This window comes from Pholis gunnellus, assembly GCF_910591455.1.
Source record: "Pholis gunnellus genome assembly, chromosome: 7".
Lineage (NCBI taxonomy): Eukaryota > Metazoa > Chordata > Actinopteri > Perciformes > Pholidae > Pholis > Pholis gunnellus.
This window is the reverse complement of record NC_136533.1, coordinates 17,502,025-17,525,052: the sequence shown is the minus strand read 5'-3', so window position 1 is coordinate 17,525,052 and position 23,028 is coordinate 17,502,025. Positions and strand designations below refer to the sequence as shown.

Here is a 23,028-nt window from a genome sequence, read left to right as displayed (position 1 = left end):
TTATAGGCCTTTGTGTGTTTCTGTTTTCATTCAACAGGTAAAACTAGGAAAGTGAAAAGAGGTGTTTCATAAAAGTTGTTGACTGGATTCAAACCCACTTTGCGTGTTGTGCAGATTAACAAGATAAACTACTGGAAACCTCAAAGGGAGTAGTTGTGTAATTGGCAGTGTTCCTGCCACTGTCCTCAAACCAACCAACAAGCGTTTGTGTGGATATGATGCACTGTGAGTGTGCACGTATTCAATCTTTATCTTTATGCACAGACTCCATTCCCCTTGTTTTGACATGGTATGCGGCCTGCTACAGGAAGCCCAATGGAACAAGTGTATTTGGTCAAAAACTGCAAACCCTGAAGAAAAGATGAAAGTCAAATTCTTTCTATAGAGGCATTAGTGATTGAGAGAGAAAGGACAACCTCTCTGGCTGAGCAGGCTGACTAACAAGTGAAAATCCCTCCAGCACACCAAACACGAATGTGCTCCTGGAGAAGAATGCCTACACAAGGATGGGAGCAAGTCTGACATCTAGTGGCCATTTGTTGCATTACCAGAGCTGGAGTCATTAGTAGATGGAAGATGGGGGGGGGGGGGGGGGGGGGGAACAGCATTTCCACCCAAATAACACAATTAAAATCTAAAATTAAAATGATTAAAAAATCTGATTAATAGATATCTAATAATGATAATCTAATAAAGGCTAAAATCATTGTTAGTGACGTCAGTATGTGTAGCATAGGGTCAGTGGTCAATCAAAGTGCATCTGTCACGGCAACAGGTGAAGCAGACTTCTTATTTGCCTGCTTGGTCTGGTCGGGCCCCCAACAAGTCCAGCACAGAGGAATCAATCTCTGCAGGGTCTGGGAAACCGGGTTAATGTAGTTTGGGATGTGATTTGTATGGGTGTTTTATCTCATTATGGTTTTATTTAGTTTTGAGTATTGGTTTGGTTAGCTTTCATTGTCATTGTCGCCTCCTAGTGGTAGTATAAAAAAAAAGACACTGTCTGGATTTAAATATGAACACAGGGTTTGTTTCCATGACAGTGGCAGGAAGCTTCTTCTAATTAGTCTCGTTGCCACCTGTGAATACATACTCAAATGTCAAGTACAAATACAAACACACACACACACCTGCAATAGTGAGCACAGCCTCCCTCTCGGCCCCCTTGGCTCCGAAGGTGTACTTTCCCTCATGAGCGTCAGTCACACCAGAGAAGATCAGCTTGTGAACGGCTCCCTGTTTGACCACCTGAACCCCCCTCAGCTCCGACATCTGTCAATGTAACACGCAAATTGAGAGAATTGTGTGTGTGGCCAATAGAACTTAACTGATACAACTGACTTCATTCAAATGGTGATGGTATCAAAGGTTTCGAGCTTTTTGACTATGGCCAGAGATGGGCAGTATTTCTATTACTTGTATTTGAAATACGTATTTCAATTACTTTTGAGTATTTTGTAATTTGTATTTGATAGGGCCGATTAAAAATCTAACGTAATTTGTAACAAAATACTTTAGAGTGGAGTAATTTTGTATTTAAAATACTCAAAATACTTTCTCCACGAATCAAAAAACAGTTCACGAGTTCAGTCTTCAGATCTTCAAATTCAACGGATTATCTGTCAAGTTAAATATTGTATCTGAGTGTGACAGATGTCAACTAGCTTGATGTATACTTTATGTCTGGGTCTGGCTACATAGCCTATTGTATATACATGGTGATGGTTATAATATCAAGCTAGCGATCGATGCTAACATGCTAATGACGCTAGCATGCTGTCTAGGCTAGTGCATAGCCAGTGTTTAGCAAGTTAACTTATCAGTCGAGTAGCTAGCTATAGGAAGAGGGAGATTGGGAGCTTGTATTTCATATGTGATGAATATTTTCTTTTTGATACAAAGCCAAAGTTTATGGGCTGTTAAGTCCCATTAATAAATATATATATATACATAATCAATCAAGTTGTTGTCTTTCAATAGCTTTGCTTAGTTACACTGACATTCTGTGACTGTTCTTCCTTTTTGTGGGGTTCACCAGAGCTTTGTGTACATTATATAAACCTGAATGCTCTGCTATACCAAATTGTGAGAAAACGGAAAATCCAGAAAAAAGTATTTCCTATATTTTAAATACAAAATACATGTATTTTGTTACATTTTCTGGCACCAGTATTTTGTATTTTGTATTTTGTTGTTATACATTTATTTGGGGGTATTTTGTATTTTGTATCAAAATATATTTTGATGTATTTTTGCCCATCTCTGACTATGGCAGGCATTAAGGTTGGCTTTCGAATTTTGTGCCAAACTATACAGTAGATGTTGAGATATTTCCGTCTGGACCAAAGTGGTGGACGGACGACATTGCCATAACTAGAGCTACACTACAGCAAAGTGTTTGCATGACATTGATGTATGAGAGTGAAAGAACAAAAAGATTTGCCACATTATCTGATAGAAGAAGGGGTCATTAGAGGACTAACGAGGAGACCCTTTCATCCGGTCTCGTGTCGTCTCTGACCTCCACTCCATCTTTCAGCCACACTCCGTCCACCTTCTCCTCATCAAGGACAACACCCAGACGAAGGGGAGCCTGTGGGACACTGAGCATCTGACATACCACTCTTCAGGGATGCAAGACGCTCTGGCATAACACAAACAAAGGATGCTTATTTTGGCTCTCGTGTATTATTCAGTAATGTTCCAAATGTTTGACCTTAAACACTGATAAAAAAAAACTAAAAGAACTCATTACCATCCACGGTCAGACGTGCAGAAGTGACGTATTCGTGAGCGTCGTCGTCCTGAGTGCAGATGACCGAGTACTCTCCCTCGTCCGTCAGAACGTGCACGTCCTTGGAGCTCATCTCACACACGAAAATAGACCGGGAATAAAAGAAAGGGAGTAACTTCAGGGTTTATTTGACCTTTTAGTAGCATGCTTAACTTTTAAAGCAATGTCTGTACTATAAACAAAGGGTTAATCACATAAAAAAAATGGTAAAACAGGATTACAGGGTGAAGAGAATTGAATTTTGTATCCACTTATTAGGTTTGTTCTTTATATTCAGTCCCTCACGTACCCCAGACCTTCATTATATACTTGAAGTTAAAGAAGAAGAAATACAGAGACTTCTCATGAATAACTGTAATTAACACCACCTCAATTACTATGCTTCTGTTCCTGCAACCCCAAAGGACAGCCACCCGTCCTTCTGAAGATATTTACATGCCCCAGCTTGCACCTTGGGCAAGTAAGCATCTTGTTAGACACAGCCGTAATAAATGAGCTTGTTGTGAGGAGGGATTTGGTTGGCTTGCTTTCAACTCAGCACTAGGAGGCAGGATTTATTATGCAACCCATACATCTTCATTTGGACGATGGAGGGAAGATGATGTTGTTTAGCATCGCTATGAAGGAACGAGGCATCTAATCTCAGGGGAGGAAAATAAGGCAGTAACTGCTCATCTCCACTGAGTCTAAAGGGGGACGTTTGTATTCTTAGAAATGCTCGTCCCACTAAAACAGTAAGTCACAGCCCTTTTGGGAAAAACAAAACATAACAAAGCATAACAAAAAAAAAGGTTTTTAATGCGGCTGAAGCCTGTGGAATACTGTTATCCGTACGTTCAATGAAAACTGGCACGGTGGCAGTGAGGTCTCCGATGCTGATGGTGTAGTCTCCAGTGTCAGTCTTTCACGTCCTTAATCTTCAAAGTGTAGGTCAGCCAATCCTCAGACAAGGACACGTCGAACTTTTCATCTCTTTTTACTTCCTTACCCTTTACCTGCCAAAATGAAATACACTTCTGGGAAAACTATTTCTATATTCCTTTTCAATCGTGTGCATTTCCACGGTGTTCCTGTTTACCTAGAATGTTGTCGGTAGATTTGTTTGTTTCATTTCCTAGACGCCAAAAGCACATCTCATGCTAGATGGGTGCTTGTGTGAAAGTGTATTCAAGTCCTTCGGTGCGTCTTTTTGAGTCACATACAAACCTTAGTGGTGCATCGGTCCTTTTGGAGAGACGGACCTCGAACGTGGCCGTCTGGCACTCCGTCGCTTTCTTGGGCTTGAAGTCAGACAGGAATTGCAGAGGTTCATCTGAAAGAGAAATAGGAGAGAAAAAAGCTCTGTAATCATATGATTTAAAGTGTATAGACTTTCATGCCAAATAACAGCATTTGTAAGCTGTGTGTCAATCCGTTCCGAGGTGTTTGGAGAAAAATGAGACAACTACGAAAGTCCCTGAGAGACAAAAACGTCTGTGACTGGTCCAAAAAAAGGGAAAGATTCATTTTGTCTATTTATGTCCTGTAGATGGAATGAGGGATGAGAGACACGGCAAGGAACTGACAATAAATGGAGGGAACAAGAGTCTAAAAAGCTAAGCAAAAACAGTCATGCACATTGCTAATTCTGCGCACAGAAGAAGTTTCCCTATCTGTCAAACACTATAAAACAAGTGAATAAAAAGAGAAAGTGACACCTAGAGTGGGTAATGCAGTCTATGGTGACAGTATCTCTCTCAGTCATGAGCAGTGGAAGGACTGGAGTCCCATTCTGCACTTGCCTATGACGCTAAGCCTGGCTGACAGTCTCTTGTCTGCAACCTGCAGAGTGTAGGTGCCCGTGTCACTGAGGCCCACGCCAGAAATGCACAGCAGGTGCTTGGTTCTCATCTGTTTCACTTCGTATTTCCCATGAGAGTACAGCAGCTCTGCGCCCCTGAATCGTAGACAAAATGCATAGCCGAGGGGGGAACTCAGGGAAGTGTGTTATGTGACTGAGACACCCATGTATAACTTTGAAACACAACAGGCAGACACATCGTTTTTTTTTTTACCAGAAACCACTGCATCCAGATGTTTGGATCCTTCACTTCCAGGATGGTGTCAAAGACGATGCTGGTGCCAGCTGTGGCAGTGATGACCTCCAGGGGCTTCGGCACGCGTACCATCTGGAAAATATCATAAGATCAAACGCTTACAGATTTCAAACAAACATGTCATTTGTTCCCCATCTTCACATTAGCTGACATGAGTGTCGCTATGTGACATACCTTTGTTTCCATGGCTATGCTGTGTGACATTAAACTCGTCCCCTTTTCCATTCTGCTCTATTTTAAGCTATTCTTCATATCGCTCCCCAAACCTATTCTTCCGTATGTGATTCCTGTGGTGCGCGAACAAGCTCTCTGTGTGACAGGCTCACCTCCACCTCCACTTTCTTCTTCATCTCCTTCAGCTTCTTGAGGATAGCTCTGAAGTCGGTGAAGCCGTGCTCGGCGCAGATCCTCTCGTAGTCCCTCTTGAGCATCTCCTCCTCTGTAGGTGGCCTCTTCTCCTCTCTCTTCTCCACGCTGCTGCACAAAGAGGAAGCAATTGTTCATGTGTGCTTACATGCACACACAAAAGTGTATGGCAGGCTTGTGTGTGTGTGTGTGTGTGTGTGCGTCACATGTATGTATGTCAGACATTATGTCTGACAGTATGCATATGTGCATTGACAGCTCAAAAGCATCTTCCTCAGCTCCTGCGGCAACACTGGTACGCATTGCAGCTCTTTAGATCTCATCCTGTAGATATTTCTGGATGCATGCAAAAAGAACAGAAAGGATCTGGGGGTGGATCAGAGAAAGCTCCATCACACCGTGACAGGTATTGGGAGTGTCAGGGAAAGTATTAGACAACAGGCTTGTGTTCCTGTCGTTTCTTCAGCATCTTTTTGAAACCCAACGCTGGATATATAAACAAAAGACAGAGCATCTTAACCTGCGGCACTGAGTGAAAACAGCACGTAAACTAAGCGGAAAGCTTCTGAATAACTATCGGGACTGAGAAAGGTTCACACAATGTAAGATGGGAAATGGATAAACTCACTTTCTGTAACAATGAGCGATATGGAGTCAATGGCTTCTCCGTGCTTGTTGGAGGCAATGCACTTGTAGACATCAGCATCCATCCAGCGGAGGAAATTCATTACAGGTTACCTAAAATGAATGAAAATGGCCTCGCTTGTCATTTACTATAAGACTAAAACTGTCATACTGTCATTACATCGTCCAGTGACTTTAAGTCCCACTGCAATACTTATGTTGTGCAGAAGGAGGCAGTGCCATGCTGGGGACACCCAGTGAACATACCATAAAGTTAACAGTCATCCCTCACCAAAGAAACAGATGGCAAGGGGAGATGCATATGTCAGCACCCACAAGTTAATTGCTTTATAATAGCTATTTAAGCTACACTTAAGCTCCCCGGCTGGTACAGAGAAAGCGCTAAATCCACTCCAGAGTGGTTATAGATAAAAGGATCAGGGAGAGTTTTTTTCTATCTACTTTTCCTCATGATGCATGGTGTTCAGTTGTCAGAACCACGATGGCAAAGTCCCTCGGCATACTGGCGTACAGAGCCGCTCTGTATGGTCACATTCACCTTTTAGAGGAATGTATTTTGACTATACTGTATCTTGGTAAATCACTGTGTAGTTCAAGTGACACACCTTGAGGATATGCTGATTGTTTATGTCGTCATAGAAAGATTTAGTGGCATCAGACAGTGGGCTCCCGCTGGCTCGTTTCCCAGTTAACACTGGGCTGGGGATTCCTCGTCACCTTGGCCTTGAACACAGCATTGTCACCTATGAATGACAGATCAGGTGAATGCATGTTATCTGTATGACAATACTGAGGTGCAGAGTAAGTACCGTTTCTCCTCTCTTCTCTGCATTATCAATTATTGTTAATAAACGTAACATTAAATCCAACTGCAGCGATGAGAATAACATACATCCGGTCAATTGACCCTATCTTGCCATTTCCTGTTTTCCAGTGAGTTTAAAGTCAGTCAATGAATGCAAATTCTATGGCAACTCTGCAGCCGTCTGTATATATTGTGACTATTTAGGCCTCCTAATCTCTAATTCACAGGTAGACTCAGGTTGAGTGAGGCTCAAACACCTACAGTTTATACAGAACAGGCACTAGTATTCAGCAAAGGCAGCAGATGTTTTTTCTCTCTCTGTGGAGCTCACAACCATCACACAAACTATCACAGTATTGCTTTGTGAGGTCTTTGTCAGGACTTTGATCCGAGTGGATTAACTGTACCTTCACCCAGAAAGTCAAAAGTTTACACACAGCAGCAAACTTTTACTTCCCAGTGGAGTTTAGCCTTTGTCATCTGGAGTTTCTAGGCAAACTATGGGTAAAGATCTAAAATTAGCTCCCATAGTCTCAAGGGTTTATAATGCCATATGAAGAGAGATATTAGGGGACGCAAAGGGCGTTTCTTGAAATTTCAGTCGGTTCACCTCATCTTCTTGGGCAGTGACGGGCCGCAGCTTCTCCTCAAAATCTGGGACAGACTCTCTCTCGGGGATCTGGGAGGATTTCTGTACCTGGCTGAAGGACTCCACCACAGCGGAGGTCTTATGCTGGGCCCCAGAGTGCTCTGAGGGAGCATGAAGGACATCCACATCATAATCATGTACAAACAGGCAAACTGTGCTAGAGCTGCCTCACGTGCAAATTATGCAAATTATCGTTATGACTTTAAATGTTTGGTTTTCGCACTGTAGTACAGAAATAATGTGGTTAATTAGCTTTATTGTTGGTGTGCATTTGGCCAGGAGCTTAAAATGGCAGCCTGACATAATTTAGTCCCCAGTGTGCTCTGAGGTTTAAGCAGGATAAGACAATGTTCTGCACACTGGCACAGGTAAGAAATGTCAGTTAAAGCTGCCAATGTAACCATCTGATGTTCATTAATTTTGCCACTTTTGCTCATTGTAATAATGACTCTAACAGATGCTCCTTCATGCCACGTCTCATGAATAAAAAGGTTATATTAGACAGCATGGCAGATCGGGAGCACATGATCTTGGTGGACAATCCTTCCAAGGTCCTCGACAAGGCCTGCACAACTTTTCGTAGCTTGGGGGAGCTCATGGAGGAGGAAAAGGTGGAGGAGGTGGATGAGGAGGACATCAGCCTCACTCGACCCATATGCTCGTTCCATCTGCTCCACTCTGCCCCCAGTGGCCTGGAGGAGCTCTGCTGCCATGATGAAGATGGGTGGTGCCGATGTGTCCCTTGTTGTGACAGACACGATTAGAGATGTGACATTTTAAAATGAATTTGACCTCTAGTTAGATTGGGTCTTGATGTGTGTAACAGGTTTTTGTAGATACGAGGGACCAGAGGGGCAGAGGACAGTCCTAACAATCCACACACTGCTAATAACTTACAGTGTACTGCAGATTGTACAGGAGGTTGTTGTGTTGGTGTACTTGCATGTGTGCAAGTATGCGTGTTGAACACACATCTCGGCTGTGTCTCTGTGGTTTGTGCTTCTAAAAGCACGCACCAAAAATGATTGAAGCTCACCTCCCTTCCCCTGCTCGCTCCGTGCCCTTTGCTTCCTCTATCATACGCTTTTCAATAGTGACTACAACAGTCCTTTGCCTTTGCCGGGCTCGTAGAAGGATCCAATTAAAAAGGTAATCCACACACCTGCAGTGGGAGATAAAGCGTTGTTTGTACCACTGATGAACTGTGCTCTTCCTCTCCTACATTGAATTTGGATTCCTCTCTTGTGCATTGGTGTGTGTGTGTGTGTATCTTTGCCTGCACATAATATATCCACTTTAACAGTGGGTGTAGGAAGAAGATTACACACATTACAACTGTTCAAATCCAAGTGCAAGCAAGTGTCAAGCTTCATCTATTCTTCTAATTAGAAATGTAGAACTCTCTGTTTGTACTTACACAATTTCAATACTCCAAAAAAGCAACAACACATGAAGCTCACGGATCATGTCTATATTTGTGAGCCAGTATCCAAATATAGAATTGCATTTTCATTTAGCAAGAGCCCGGTTTTAGCATGTAAATGTGTCTTCACAAGCCAAAGGAACAATTAACCACAAGATTAGTCTCTGAATGGGAAAGGGGAATTTAGCTTCCTGCAGCAAATACACTACATGTTGGGGTGAGTGAGCTAATTAGCTCCGTAAGCTTTGATACCTACCGAAGGAAGTTCTTTTTATGCGGCCACAGCAAACTCTTTGATGGTATAAATCTACAGTCTAAAAGAGAAGCAAGTGACTGGAAGCTACAAAGTGCTGAACAGGTTGCTGTCTCTCTGTAAGTGGAACACAAGAACATCTCTTTTTCCTTCCTACATCCCCGCCTCTTTGTTCAGTGTTCTTGATCTCTCTCTCTCTCTCTCTCTCTCTCTCTCTCTCTCTCTCTCTCTCTCTCTCTCTCTCTCTCTCTCTCTCTCTCTCTCTCTCACACACACACACAGCATACAGCATGGCAAATTGCAAAAATATTAATTTTTTCTGCTCTCCCCTTGGCTCTGTTATTTCAGAAAAACCAAAACACACACAGCCAACCAAACTTACTTGTTACAGCAAAGCCTTTACTTCCTCACAGATTTAGTCTGTGCCCCAGGTTTGTGGTTCAACTCCTTCCAGCCCTTATGATCTTCTTAATCCACACACTGCTCCCCTCTCACTGGGATCCTGCCAGCTCGGCCTCCACTGCTTTCTTGGTTCCTTTTGGGTGGATGAGCCAAGGCTGGAGCACTCGGCTTAACGACCAGCTGTGTCCTGTCTCTGGACAAATAAAGCTCGGATCTGTCCCAGGTTTGCTTGGTTCTGCCTCGAATGTGCATCTCCTGCATCAGTGTCAGAGGTCTTAGGGTTCATTCAAAATGCAAGTTGCAAATATAAAACAATAACGCAGAGTATTATCATTCTCTGCTGGTCTGTGACTTTGTAGTGTGTACTGCCTCTTCAGTGTCCTTCAGGATGTTCAAGGCGCGTATATACAGTGTATATATATATATATATACATATATATATACATCTGTTGTGAGCTTGCACTGAACCATTGTGGTTATCAAGATAGAGCATTAACAGGATAACCTCTCTAACACATGGTGAACCATAAAATCAACCTGTAAGTTATCATTAGTAATCACAGACAAAAAACTCCAGTATTAATTAAATAAATTATAAATAACAGACAAAATATGTAAAATAACTATATAACCATTGTGACACATATTTTCTTTAAATTTGAGCTCATTGTGAAATGTGTTTAATATATGATTTATGTTAAATTACTATTTTGATAAATCAAACAGCAAAGTCGATATGTGATTGGCTGCCAGCTCATTGCCATTCAGTCAATCAGGAGAAAAGTAATATGGCTGAGTTAAACTCTATATTTTTTCCACTAATCAGATTATTTGTTTCATTATATCATAATCATTCATGTAATATTAATAATACAATTAATAAATAAATAAATATTATAGAATTATGTGTGGACCAAGCACAACAGCATACTGTGTTATAAATGAATTGGGTGATACAATCAGCAAATATTGCATATTATAATATAATAGGCTTTGTTTGACCTGCCCATCTTACTAAACCAAGCTAAAGGATCATAAATATCTGATAATAATGGTAGCAGGAAAGAACATTTTATATTCTCAAAAGGTTAGGCGTCGTCAAATAGCAGATTGTTGATTATTCACCTAATATTTAAGAAATCTCAACTTGTCAACTTGTCTTGGTTATACAGTTTATTTTTTTATTCAAATGTGACATTACATTTAAATGAACACTTAAATGTGTGGAAAGAATATTCTATGCCTCACAGATTGTTAACCTCCTCCACACATTGACTGGAGCTGCAATAGTTTATCTGCCTTTGCTGTTTTAATGTACTCACACCTGAAATGGGTTGGCAACAGATGCTTTGGGAAATTTTCACTAAAAAAACATCAAAAAATATTTTACATTATCTAAAAAACTTTGTATTTATCACTTACTCATGTTGTGTTTTTCCAAACCCACCTCACAGTGAATCTTTTTACTGGTGAATACACAAACAGCCTTGAGAGTACGTTGTCACTTGTTCACCTACGATTTAGATTTTAAGTAACTGCATCAAATATGTTCCGCGTTTTATTTTTTGTTTTGGTAACATTTCCGAATAAGGAACTCATGGATAATTATGAAGGACAACAAACCAGGATATAATAAATAATTGCCAAATAATAAATAACTAACAAGAGACTCAAGAACTATGTATAAAATATCTTACTTTAAACAGATATCTGTGAATTAGCACCAATTTTGAATAATTGTTGGTTAACTTGACAAACACAGTGACAAACAGTTACTAGTTCACAATTGTTCCTATTCATGCTCCTACATATTACATATGTACATAAACGTGATGCATCCTGCTGAGCTGTTACTAGGAAGACATTGTTACTTTGCAATTTACCTACGATTACTTCATTTCTGTGCGTCCTCGAAAAAACAGTAGAGATTCCTTCATGGTGTCAAGCAGCTACTGAGCTTTAACAGCAAATCCACTAATAGTTCATGTGTCACTTAAGACGGATGTAGAATTCTCAAAAAAGACATTAACATTCACATATAATTGTCATATCATTAGCTGACAGATGCAAGTTAGATAACGGCTAAAGTCTTTTTTTCTAATTTGATTTGATTTTTATTATCATGGATAAATAGTATGTCCAGCCCATACAAGCTGACAAGACACCATTATTTAGAAAAAAAAGAGATCAGAGTAGCAACATACATTTTATTTATTGGTTTATTTGGTTAGGTAACAGTGCACATTAATAAAACATTCCTGTAAATGCACCAGAGTTAGCCAAGGGGCTATTGTTCATCTGTAGTCCCAAATAATACTAAACAAATAAAAGCATAGTATGTATATTGGGCTTTCTGTAGTTCCACCCCACATGTTGAATTCTTCCTTGCTCTCAATCAACTTCATAGGAAACTACTCCAGCTTTTCCACATTAGATGAATTGTACACTACTCTGGTCTCTGGGAGGAGCAGTCACAGGGGAGACACTTCAAGCACCCATGTACACTACCTGTTGATGTTCTGGCCCTGGCTTTCATGATCTCACATAATGTCGAAAATCGAAATGTAGGAAATATTCCTTATTTGATGGGCTTGGAACCAGCTAATCATTGGAGGAGGGTAATTCATGGATGTTTTATTATAAGTCTGGGTTACTTGTCATGGATATGCTCTTTGAGGTGACAGCAGGCAGCACTTAAGTGTGATTGTTTGGTTTGAGAGAGACAGAGAGAGAGAGGAGATAGACATTGAGAGCCCCATCAGCATTACTTCCCTCTAATCCTCTTTGCACTATACCTGGCTGGCATACTAATGATGAAGAAATGACCTAGATTTCTCTCTGAGCACATTCATACTCACAGCACAAAACATAATGAATGAGTTGATAGAATTTTATATATATATTCTGTCAGCGCTCAATCTGAGAAAGAGGCCAAGCATGGATATTCACTCCTGATGAAAGACGCTTTCTAACTCTACAATAGTCACTGTAGTCTCAGTTCTTTGAGCTTCTTCTGCAGCTTCATGATCAAGACAATCTGTGCTTTGAGGATAAAGGCCTTTACGATTGTCAACAAAAATCATATGTGTGATGTCTTTTGATGCTACGCACGTCCTTTTGACAGTATCGCAACAAACACGTTATAACTCCACAAGCCACATTTTGACATGATTACAGCCAATCTAACACTGGCAGCAGAGCTATTTTTACTGTTGCCGTGTTGTTTACTGTTGACACTTCACCTATTCAGATGGGAATGTAGCTTAATTTGTAATTCACTATGGCAATGCACAACAACACCGCTGGCAAGCTCTTCGAGGAATGAAGAATTCCAATGGCTGCAGGTCTGCGGGGCAAAGCTTAGGGGTGGACTAGCGGGAGTTTGTTGGATGGATGCTCGAAAGCTTTGGCTGACCCAGTCAGAGGAAACACAGCAGAATGCTGTTTAATATGGCAGCAGCTGTAGCTATGTGATGTTAAACGCTCCGTCTGAACTGCACATCTCTGGAGAGAGATCTCATTTTCAGATCTGTCTAACCGTATTTGGAGGAAACAGCTACAGAAGAGTGCATGTGTCTGTCATTGGTATGTGTGTGTGGGTGTGTGTGTGTGTGTGTGTGTGACGCTGGGCGAGGGCTGAATGTAGAAATTATTAAAATAAACTTCTCAAACTTTTAACAACGGAAACTATCACTTACAAATCATTACTTTGTGTTTGCATTTGTTGGCGAGAGATACACATTTGGACGACTGTATCAGGAATATTCTTATTAAACCAAAATTTAAAAAAACACATTTTCCCATTTCTTCTCTCCCCCCTCAAGTATCATCTCCTCTCACCTGATCACCTCATTCCTCCTAATCCCTTCACTTTACCTCTCCCAATCGCCCGTTTCCTTCCTTGCTCATCTCTAAACATGGAGGCATGCTATTTCCCCAGAAGGAAATCCGATAGGGCACGGCGGAGCAGAAAGAAAATGCCACTCCACACCTGTTTGGGAAGGAGGAGAGCTCCGGCCACAGAGGGCAGGCAGAACTGATCCGGCGGGATGCAGGAGGCAAAACCCCATAATCCCTGTGACATTTTAGCTCAGACCTCTCATCAAAGCCTGTGAGCTGCTTGCTGTGCTGCCCGGAAAAGAGGAAGGCTGGAGGAGGGATGCTTGTGAGAGACGGAAGTGGAGGAAGGCTAAGGGAAAGACAGACATCGGGGCAGCGGTAGATAAAGACGGACAAGTGGGTGTTGGATTAGTAACAGCAGATACATTTTAACAAGGTGCAAGTGTTGGATCAGATGATTTGCTTATTGAAGAGCGGTCAGCCTCAATTTGAGGCCAGCATCTCCCATCTCGCTCGTCTGCATCACATCTCCTCTGTTCAAAATGCAAACATCACACTGTGAGATGATGCTCTCTGCATACTGAGTCCCTAGTCCCCCCCCCCCCCCCGGCTGCGGTCAGTGGCATCACAACTTCGGTGCCACACTTTGACGCCTGCCATAGCCAGCTGGGCATTCACTCCTCCCTGCGGGCTCGGTCTCTGTAACAGCCCGGAGGAGGAGAGCAGCCCCCCTATAGCTCTGTCAGTCCCCACCTTGAACACCCTCTCTGTCCATATCCTTCCACTGCACACCACCTCCTCCTGGACCCATCCAAGTGTGGACATCCCCTGGAGGGTGGTGCCTAGCAGGTGCCAAATGTTTCTGCAGGCACGAACGAGAGAGAGGAGGCAGAGAGAGAGAAAAATAGCACAAGTTCATTTTTTGTAACTGAAAAAGGCAGGTGCACCTGAATGTAAGTGTTTCAGATAATATAAAACCTTTCTCCGAGCCAGTTTCTCTCTCCCCGTGTTACTCAGTCCAATAAATAGATCCATATGCAGCGTGTGAAGCTTTCTGTCAAGCTTTAATGCGAGTTAAACACGCTCAGGTCCCTTGCTGTGCATCGGATGCCTGCCTGCCCTTGGATGAAACAGAAATAACAGAGGAGCAGACAGAAAGAAGGTACACTGACTGAGTAGAAAATAGACTTGTTTTTGTCTTCAGTCTGACAACAAGTCGGATCAAACGTAAAGAAGAATAGAACCAGGACCTAAAAAATGCCCATGATAATGTCCTGCCGCCAAGAGACAGAGAAGGAAAAAGAAAACGCTACATGAAACTGTTTTATTATCCACTTCGGATGACTTTCAAATCAGGTGTGTGATGAAATACCTTCAGTTGTGCCTGCAACAGCCCTAGCAAGGTGAACGCCTTTGAAGTTTTTGTTTCAGCCCTAAATGATGCGTGGCTGAGGTGATTCGCGAGGTACTCGTTTCAATAAGACCCGGATGAATACCTAAGCTTTTAATTTACGCTCAGTGTTTGCTCTGAAGATTACATTATTAATCCACGGAGACAGAGGATTACGGTTTGTGGTCTGGCTGATTCAGGAGGCACAGCTGGGACAAACTAAATTGAGGTCATGTTCTTTCAGGCCAGGTTTTGTGCCTTGTTTCCTTTATCTAGATTCATAATGGCATCAATAGCTTATCAGAGCTACAGCTGGATGATTGGACTTGTATTAAACTGGGGATAAACCACATGTTTGATGCATGTCACCGTTTGTGAATGATACATGGTTTTGTTTTCCTCTTTTCTTGCATTTTATATTGAAGCCCCCACATGCACACATGGCTCACAGGTATTTTAACTCAATCTGGTTGATGAGACATCTTCTCACTCAGGGCTGTGTGGGTGTATACAGGCTGTGCTTGACTGACATCTTCCTCAATCTCTTGCTAAATTTGATGTCACTGTGACAATTTATAGCTTTATTATTCTCAGTATCCCATTTCTACCACATACTGACTGTAAACACTGTTCTATATACTTGTCTCTCTAGTATGTTTTTTTCCATTAGTGAACAACAAATCAACATACTAATACCATGTTATATACTGACAGAAAATTATATAATGCTTACACTGCCAGACATTAATCAAACTGCGTCTTCCGAATGCAGTTAAACTTAACAAAGGGAAATTAAAAGGTTTTTCAAAATGTAATCGTGTCACCGCCCTCCATAATTAGTTTACTTTTTTCCAGCAGTGTGAGCAGCTTTTTCATTTCTCTTGTGCATTGTATTGTGAGAGAGTAGTATACATCAACAGCACAGTTAAAAAGAAAAGACTACGCATGCATATGTTTTTTTGTGTACTTTATTTGAGTATACTTTGATTTGTCACTCGTTCCATGTGAGCACATTACAAACTAAAAACAATTGTATTGGTATTTGTGAAACAACTATCCAAGTGGTTTGTGGAGCCCCGCCCAACATCAACCTGAGCAGAGGTTTTAAATATCTGAATTCAGTGGAAATCCCCCCCCCCAAGGTTTTTAAATACAAGCTCTTTATCAGACGTTTGAATATGACTAACAGACAAAATGAATATGACAAAATGGATGGTGAGGTGGAATATAAAGGCAAATAAACTTGTTATTTGTATCTCATAGGACTGAAACAGAACCAACTTTGCTTCAATGTAGCCGAATGAAGTCATTGCTCTTTTATCTTTGACCAGAGGGTGGCAGTCAAGCGCGTGTCCTGACTGCGTCTGCAGGGTGTCACCACACAGACACACTCACACACACACACACACAACCACACACACACACTCACACACAAACGATGCACGTTTGCAACTAGCTGTGCAATGAACTGCAAAGTCAATTTAAGGAATGATATTTCCGTCAAATTGTATTGAGAAATAGACAGAATAATGTTGTCACCTTCACTTTGAGTATCAGACTGGAGGTTTTTATTATACGGACTTTACCTTTACCTCTGACACAAGTGAGCTTAGAATGAGAAGACTGGCAAGTTGCCAGTCCGTTTTTTTCAGTTTTGTAAAAAGCATCTATTTATGTTGATGGGGACAAATAAAAATATAAAATACATTATCTATGAATTTCACGGTGTGGTGTAGAGAGAGAGCTGCTGTGAGGAATGATTTTTCCTGGAAGCCATTTACTGTAAGAATTAACTGTTTAGATGTGCGAGCCCAACACTGACACGAAGCGAGAGTTTTCTGTGCACAGACGGTATTTCGAGCAATGATTTCTTGAGTTGTGTCTCCATTACGTGAAAACCGATTAATCATTGTTGATCAAAGTAGCACGGGGCCTTGAATCCAGCGGGGGGGGGGGGGGGGGGGGGGGGCACAATGAGAAAATCTTAACAAGTTTCGGGCTTCGCGTTCATTCATTGGATGATGGACCACACTAGTGCCAAGTAGCGGTGAGGCCACACGCTGTCGTCCCGCCTCCTCTGAACCTTTTGCGGGGCTGTAATTGGATGCCGGACTCGTCATTCTCCGTCCGCCCAGGTTAGGTTGCTCTGCACTGTCAAGATGCTCAATTGATGGGCGTACTGAGCTGTGCAGCGAAAGGAGACACCGTTCACGCGTTTCATTGTGGCAAAACAAAACCATGTTCTTTCCTGGTTACATCACCGCTTGGTGCTGGTTTCTCAACGACCCGCTTCCTGGAGCTCAGCTGGTTTTCCTCCCTGCGCGCGGCGACAAGCGGGTCGGACGATGCTATTGCGGCGTTTTAAAGGGAAAAAAGCCCACGAAAGAATAACAACACAAGGCAGTGCACCGCCGCTAGCACCACATATCTGTGTGCATTAGTTAAATCCGGATGAGGTTATTCCCTTTCTCGCACGCACGGTGGACTCGGACAACGCATGCACTTTTTGGGAGAATTGGGTGAAACGCACCTGCCGCGAGATCGCGGACCAACCGGAGCACATGGACGTCTGTTCCCTGGACCGTGAATCGGACGTTCACATCTGAGTTTTTTTTCTTTTCTTCCATCAAACCTCTCTATTGCTACGCTGCCATGGAGCATTTGCAGTTTTTAATCTACATCGGTTTAGTATTTACTCCTCGCGGGGCTTCGAACCAGCCCGAGTATGGGGATGACAGCTGATCGCCCCTCCTCTCCTGGGACTTAAATAAAAAACGCGCTCCATCTGAATCCGCTGCCCTGGATCGGAAGCCGGAGTCTCAGTTTCAGCTGTGTTTAACAATAGATGGAGCGCAGCGGGCTGTGACATTTTGGTTGATTGCCACCTTAACCTTTTTCCCCGTGACCAGGTTACCTTCACGCTGCCAGAGGTTTCGCCGGCATGCCCGTGCCACATTTCACTGAAGGCCCTTTTTAATTGAATTTGTAGTCATTTGGAGAAGAGCAGAGGCGACTGTTCTGCGGGAAAGCTGGCTTTCTGTAAGGAAGTGTTGCACTCCGACCGCCTCTCCACATGGAAACTAAATTACTCTTCTTGCTCTTTGGTACTTTGCGCTAAACCCGTGGCCGGGGATGATCCTTGAGTTGCCGATAAAGTAATCAGCGTCGCGGTGTCAGCGAAGGCTTGCGCTACAGCGGATTTGTGTAGATTATCGCCGGACTGCTATTTTGTTCCCGGCGGTCACACTCTTAACTGAACTTAGCGGCTTTTGATCTGCGAGCCTTTTCCCTGCTGCCCTCGGTCGCCTGGAGAACTCCAGCTAGGGACGCCTGTTTACAAGCCACGCTATTCATAGGGTTAGGGGGTGGGGTGGTGGGGGGGGGGGCTGGTTGCATTCATAAGCAATGACTGCCACAGAGGTGTTTGGACCCAGATCTGAGGATACGGAGAGTTTGGCGCAGCTGTCACCCCGTGGATCCGGCGGAATGAGACGCGCTCTGAGGCTATAGTTAACGCGCAACTGTTTACTCGCAGGCTTCCTGCGATGCCGCCGCTGTGACCGGGAGGAGGTAGAGCCGCGGAATAGCCAGAGAAACCAAAACACAGCAGCGCCCGGTTAAAACACTACCCCCCACCCCCCGGACCCGTTTTGACTATCTACCGGGCGGCTACCGGAGGATGTGTGAGCCAGGATGCTGCGCTTCCCCGTGAAGAAGATCCGGAAGCAGTTCAAGCTTCTGCTGCTGCTGGTGCTGCTCACCTCCGCCGTGTGGTTCACCTACCTGCACATCAACCAGGGCAAGACCATCAAACTCCACTTCAACTACGGGAAAGGTAGGCTTTGCTGAGAGAACCGTTGTCTATTCAGCTCACGTATTGCACTCTCGGGCTTTGCAAACGGGACTCTTTGCCTTTTTACCCTGATGGATGTGAACTATCGGCCTCTAAAGACATTTAAAAGGACATTTAACAGCGCCTATGAATACTGTGATGATGCCCCAGGAGGTAATGCCATAAACTAGTGTACCACCACTATAAAGTCACCACTCAGTGCAGTGAGCTCCTGCATGAATATTATAAGAATGTTAAGGTGACATAATATATGCTACACGGCACAATAAGGCCACCATAAATTCGCCACAGATCTAAGGAAAATATCATAATGTCAGATACCAAAACTTATGGTGAGGTCAGTATAAACGCTGCAGGCACATGAAGTTCCTTTTATCAACATTGTTGTACAACCGTGTCCCTGAAACAACTGCTGACTTTCACATCGTGATTGTTCTCCCCGAGTGTGATGAGAAGGACCAGAGAAGGAGTTTTGAAAAAAAGAGAGGCAGCATGTGTCATAAATTTACAATGGTTTCCTTCTCCGGGCTAAGTAAAGAGCACCGCGGTGTCAGGCCAGGTCGAAAGCCAGGCCCCCGCCTTCAACATTAATAATCAAAGGGCACTTCATAAAGGTGGCCTCAGAGGTCACAGGCGTGCCAGTCAGCCTTGGACAAATATCGGCTTTGGGAAGCACTGGGAAGGCAGCTCTCCACCTGCTGCTGTGATACCTGTTATTACCGATGCTTGATCACGTTCAGCCACTGTGCACAGCGTGAGCGGGCTGGCTGGAACAGTGGATGACGCCGAGTATTGTACAGGAATAACAGCGATGAATGAAAGAAATACTTAAGGAAGGTGCCGGGCGAAGTAACGCGCCATCGCCTACTACAGGTTCATCACGGGGTGGTGGTGTACTCTTATCTCCTGCAGCTGTCTGTGTAAAGTGATACCCAATGATTATGATGGCCTTGAAGAGTGTACACGGTGCACACACACACACACACACACACACACACACACACACACACACACACACACACACACACACACACACACACACACACACACACACACACACACACACACACACACAAGATGCTCTGACACACAGGGATCATTTTAATGTCTCTGATCTCAGCCGTGGGGTTTTCCCAGTGACAGACTAGATTTTGTTTTCTGATAACAATAATGATGATGATGATGATGATGATGATGATGATGATGATGATGATGATGATGGGATTCTTGAATCAGACTGAAGGCTGCCACTCTGGCTTGTGCCGAGTTGTGCATTTCTGTTGGATTTAGGCTTAAAATTCGAACTAATATTTATGAGGTGTATATTAATCCACCCTGGATTTATATGGCAGATCTCTCTCAAGAAAAGTAAACAAAAAATGTAAGTTATAAGCCTCATATAGGCCATACTTATTAATGGGCTATACTATGTTGCATTGCACCATATATCGTGCAAGTGCTCATAATATTGCATCACGCGCATACAGGCGCTAAAGTCAACGTAATGAATAGTCACTCTCAGTCTTCCTATACAAGCAGATGTATTGCACCGTGCACTCTTTAGCGTTTCTCATTTTGCTGTTGCTGCACCTTTTGCTGCTGATTTTCTTAGAACCTGCCCAAAAGCATGACAATGCCTTTCCGATCGCTGAGCCCGTTGCGCGCTGATATTTTCGGTATGACTGTGCTCCTCATGTGAAAGGTTCCACTAATAGTCTGCCTTTGTGGCTCCTCTGCTGCGGCCGTCTGTCGAAAAGGAAGGAAGCTGTTATGCTGTACTTTGCTGGTCTGTCTGTCTAATTGACTGTCTTCCGTTTAGCAGGCATCTGAACAGGTCAACTCACTTAACCTCTTATGAATAACATGTCCCCTCTCGCACCAAGGGTTTCTAAGTGAGATGTAGCCATTACTGAAAATGGGGCTCCGTGAAGTGTGTAAATATTCATATCAGGCTGGCAGTATTCTCTCCACACCAACATATTCTTCACACTGAGGTGTTGCAGGTAGAAATCATTTTAATTCTAGCTTTTAGAATATGAAATGATAATTTGTCAAATTTGTACTCCGCGTGTCCCTATTTTGGAGGAGATTGGATTTATCTCAGCCAAATCGTCTCCAAGCACACGTCTCGGCCAGATTGCTGCTGGTACTTCATCCGCTGGTTAATGTCTTATTGGCATATGACCATCAGACTTATGAGAAATATAAACATCTTGGCATAAAGTGCCCCGTTGAGGCTGCGGCTACCTAATTGTGAATAATGATTGGAGAAGCGTGTCGGAGGCGGATTACAGCGGAGCAGATGAGTCCGTCAAGCGTTTCGAACTTCAGTCTTCTCACCTCGGTGTGCTCATGTGTCGGTCGAGCGGGTCAACATAACGACGGAGCGGAGGCCAGAGACTTTGAGAAGAGGCCTTTTTTAATGATACCCCGCAGATTCGTCATGGCAAACGCACACGCTTTTGTAATACATTTAACCTATCTCACAGAAACACAGTGTGTGTGTGTGTGTGTGTGTGTGTGTGTGTGTGTGTGTGTGTGTGTGTGTGTGTGTGTGTGTCCTGAAGAGCAAACAAACGCGCCGAATACATTTTCTACTTTGCAAAACATTTGCTTTGTCTTCTCCTCGTATCGGGGCACCGCTGCCTTTTTGGTGCTTTTAGATCCACCGGCTGCAACTGCTCTTTGCGATTGGCACTGATGTGTATGAGCCTCCTCGTGTGTGTGTGTGTGTGTGTGTGTGTGTGTGTGTGTGTGTCATGGTAGAGACGTATACGTGGGAATCCAGTCATGGAATGGAAAGTGTCTGTTTGAACTCTGTGGACCGGCTGGCAAGACTCTGGGTGCGGCAGTGAAAGGAAAGTATTCTCGGCAGATGTTGGTTTCCTTGACCAAGCTGTATAGGAGTGTTGTTTTTTTTAACCTGGCTAGTGGCATTTACATCCGAGGTTTAAAGGGCTTTGCTTGGGTCAAATTGAGCTATGACATTACTAACCCAACCAGTGTGTTACCTAGGTTATATAATGGAAACTCTATGATCTACATACTTATTTGAATAGGTTGACGGACACCTCGTTACTCAGAAGTCATACGTGGTCATTAATATCACACTGTGGTTGGTAGGCAAAAGAAATGAATTCGGCAGAGGTGTCATCGGGTCATTTTGACGCCGAATTGTCATTATTCAAAGCGCCAAGCCAGACGCAGACATATTGAAATGAACCATCTTTTTCTGACACTAAATTATTCAGTGCAGGATGGAGCTGTGTGATAGACCGGTGATTGAATGGTGATAGGCAGTGCACTCACCTTTTTGGGGGGATTTTATAGAAAGTAGAGGGAGAGAAGGATCCGATATGTGGGAGATAATGGCACACATGAACGGTAGCTCGAGAAGTGAGAAACTCCAGTTTTTAAAAACTCCAGAAGTTAAAAGTTTCTTCCGACACTGCCCTGTGAAATACCTCTGCTTGAAGAGAAACCCTGAGACTAGGGAACGTACAAACGGAACAATCTTGATTTGCATTGTGAACGTAGCATTTACATAATGCATCTCTTGTTCATGAATAGGCCCGTCAAATACATAAACTAACAGCACAATGAGCAGCACCAAAGGGACCTTTTGTGAGTGTGTGGGCGTTTCTCGGGACATTCATTTATCTTTTCTTAAAAGCCAAGGTAGCTGTTGTGACTTTGATGATGGGTAGAGCCAGAAAGGTATAATTAAATAGTTTTCAGATTGCACACCGGCCAGACTAGCCTTATTTAATCAGAATTTCAATGAGGAAGTGTGTTGGCAGGCAGTGCCGCGGTGCATATTAGATGAGTGCCACATTTATGCGGCCACCCAGTTGTACAACAGCTCGCCTGTTTTCCAGCATCAACAGGTCCACTGAGGAGGAGGAGGACGAGGAGGAGGAGGAGGAGGAGGAGGAGGAGGCTGGCTGCTGCATACAGGCCTCTATTGATTTAACTATGATTACACATGTGGAGGCAAACACGCATATGCGTGCACTTAATCAGTCCCACACAAACACACACATATTTTGCCTATGTATTTGTTAAATGGCACATAAAACACACATGCACTTCATATCATCACCTCTCTGAAGGGATAAGGAGGAAGTCGGAAGGGGAAGTCTCCGGGGGGGGGGGGGGGGGGGCAGCCTATCGACAGATTGGCTGCTTGGTTGCCCATGGAGACAACATATGGGAGAGGAACGTGCTGGGCTGGTGGGACGTCTCAAGCTTATTTTATCAAGGCCGGTGGATTCACAGGTTCTGAGGAAGCAAGAATGCGTTGCATATCCACAGAGAGACTAAAAATAAAGCACTCAACTTGTGGATGCAGCACATCGCTGTGTTGTACTAATATCTCTTGAGAGGAAGGTAGGACTGACTCAAAGAAACACACGCACGCACACATTCAAATTGAAACACTTGGATGTACTTGCAGGCCAGTATCAAGTTGGATTTGGCTTGTTGTATCTCAACAGCAACACCCTCAGGCTG

At 43.3% G+C, this 23,028-nt stretch overlaps 2 protein-coding genes across 2 annotated transcripts in view; one reads left to right on the top strand and one right to left on the bottom strand.

Annotated features, from left to right (window-relative positions):
- Positions 1–789: 789 nt before the first annotated feature.
- LOC306699029 (immunoglobulin superfamily member 22-like) lies at positions 790–8,068 on the bottom strand (the record flags this gene model as incomplete). Its single annotated transcript, XM_079163530.1, is given in 18 exon segments — positions 790–857; positions 1,131–1,272; positions 2,522–2,582; positions 2,584–2,644; positions 2,756–2,867; positions 3,246–3,262; positions 3,629–3,696; positions 3,698–3,798; positions 4,003–4,106; positions 4,576–4,730; positions 4,832–4,962; positions 5,217–5,367; positions 5,854–5,963; positions 6,486–6,581; positions 6,583–6,644; positions 7,322–7,456; positions 7,899–7,989; positions 7,991–8,068. Coding segments are annotated over 18 exon segments (1,743 nt in total).
- A 10,176-nt stretch (positions 8,069–18,244) lies between these two features.
- Positions 18,245–23,028, top strand: part of b4galnt4a (beta-1,4-N-acetyl-galactosaminyl transferase 4a) — a 125,397-nt gene continuing 120,613 nt past the window's right edge. The window contains exon 1 of the mRNA XM_079162459.1: positions 18,245–18,498. Coding sequence (XP_079018585.1) covers positions 18,357–18,498 — 142 coding nt within the window. The 5' untranslated portion in view covers positions 18,245–18,356. The remainder of the gene's footprint in view (positions 18,499–23,028) is intronic.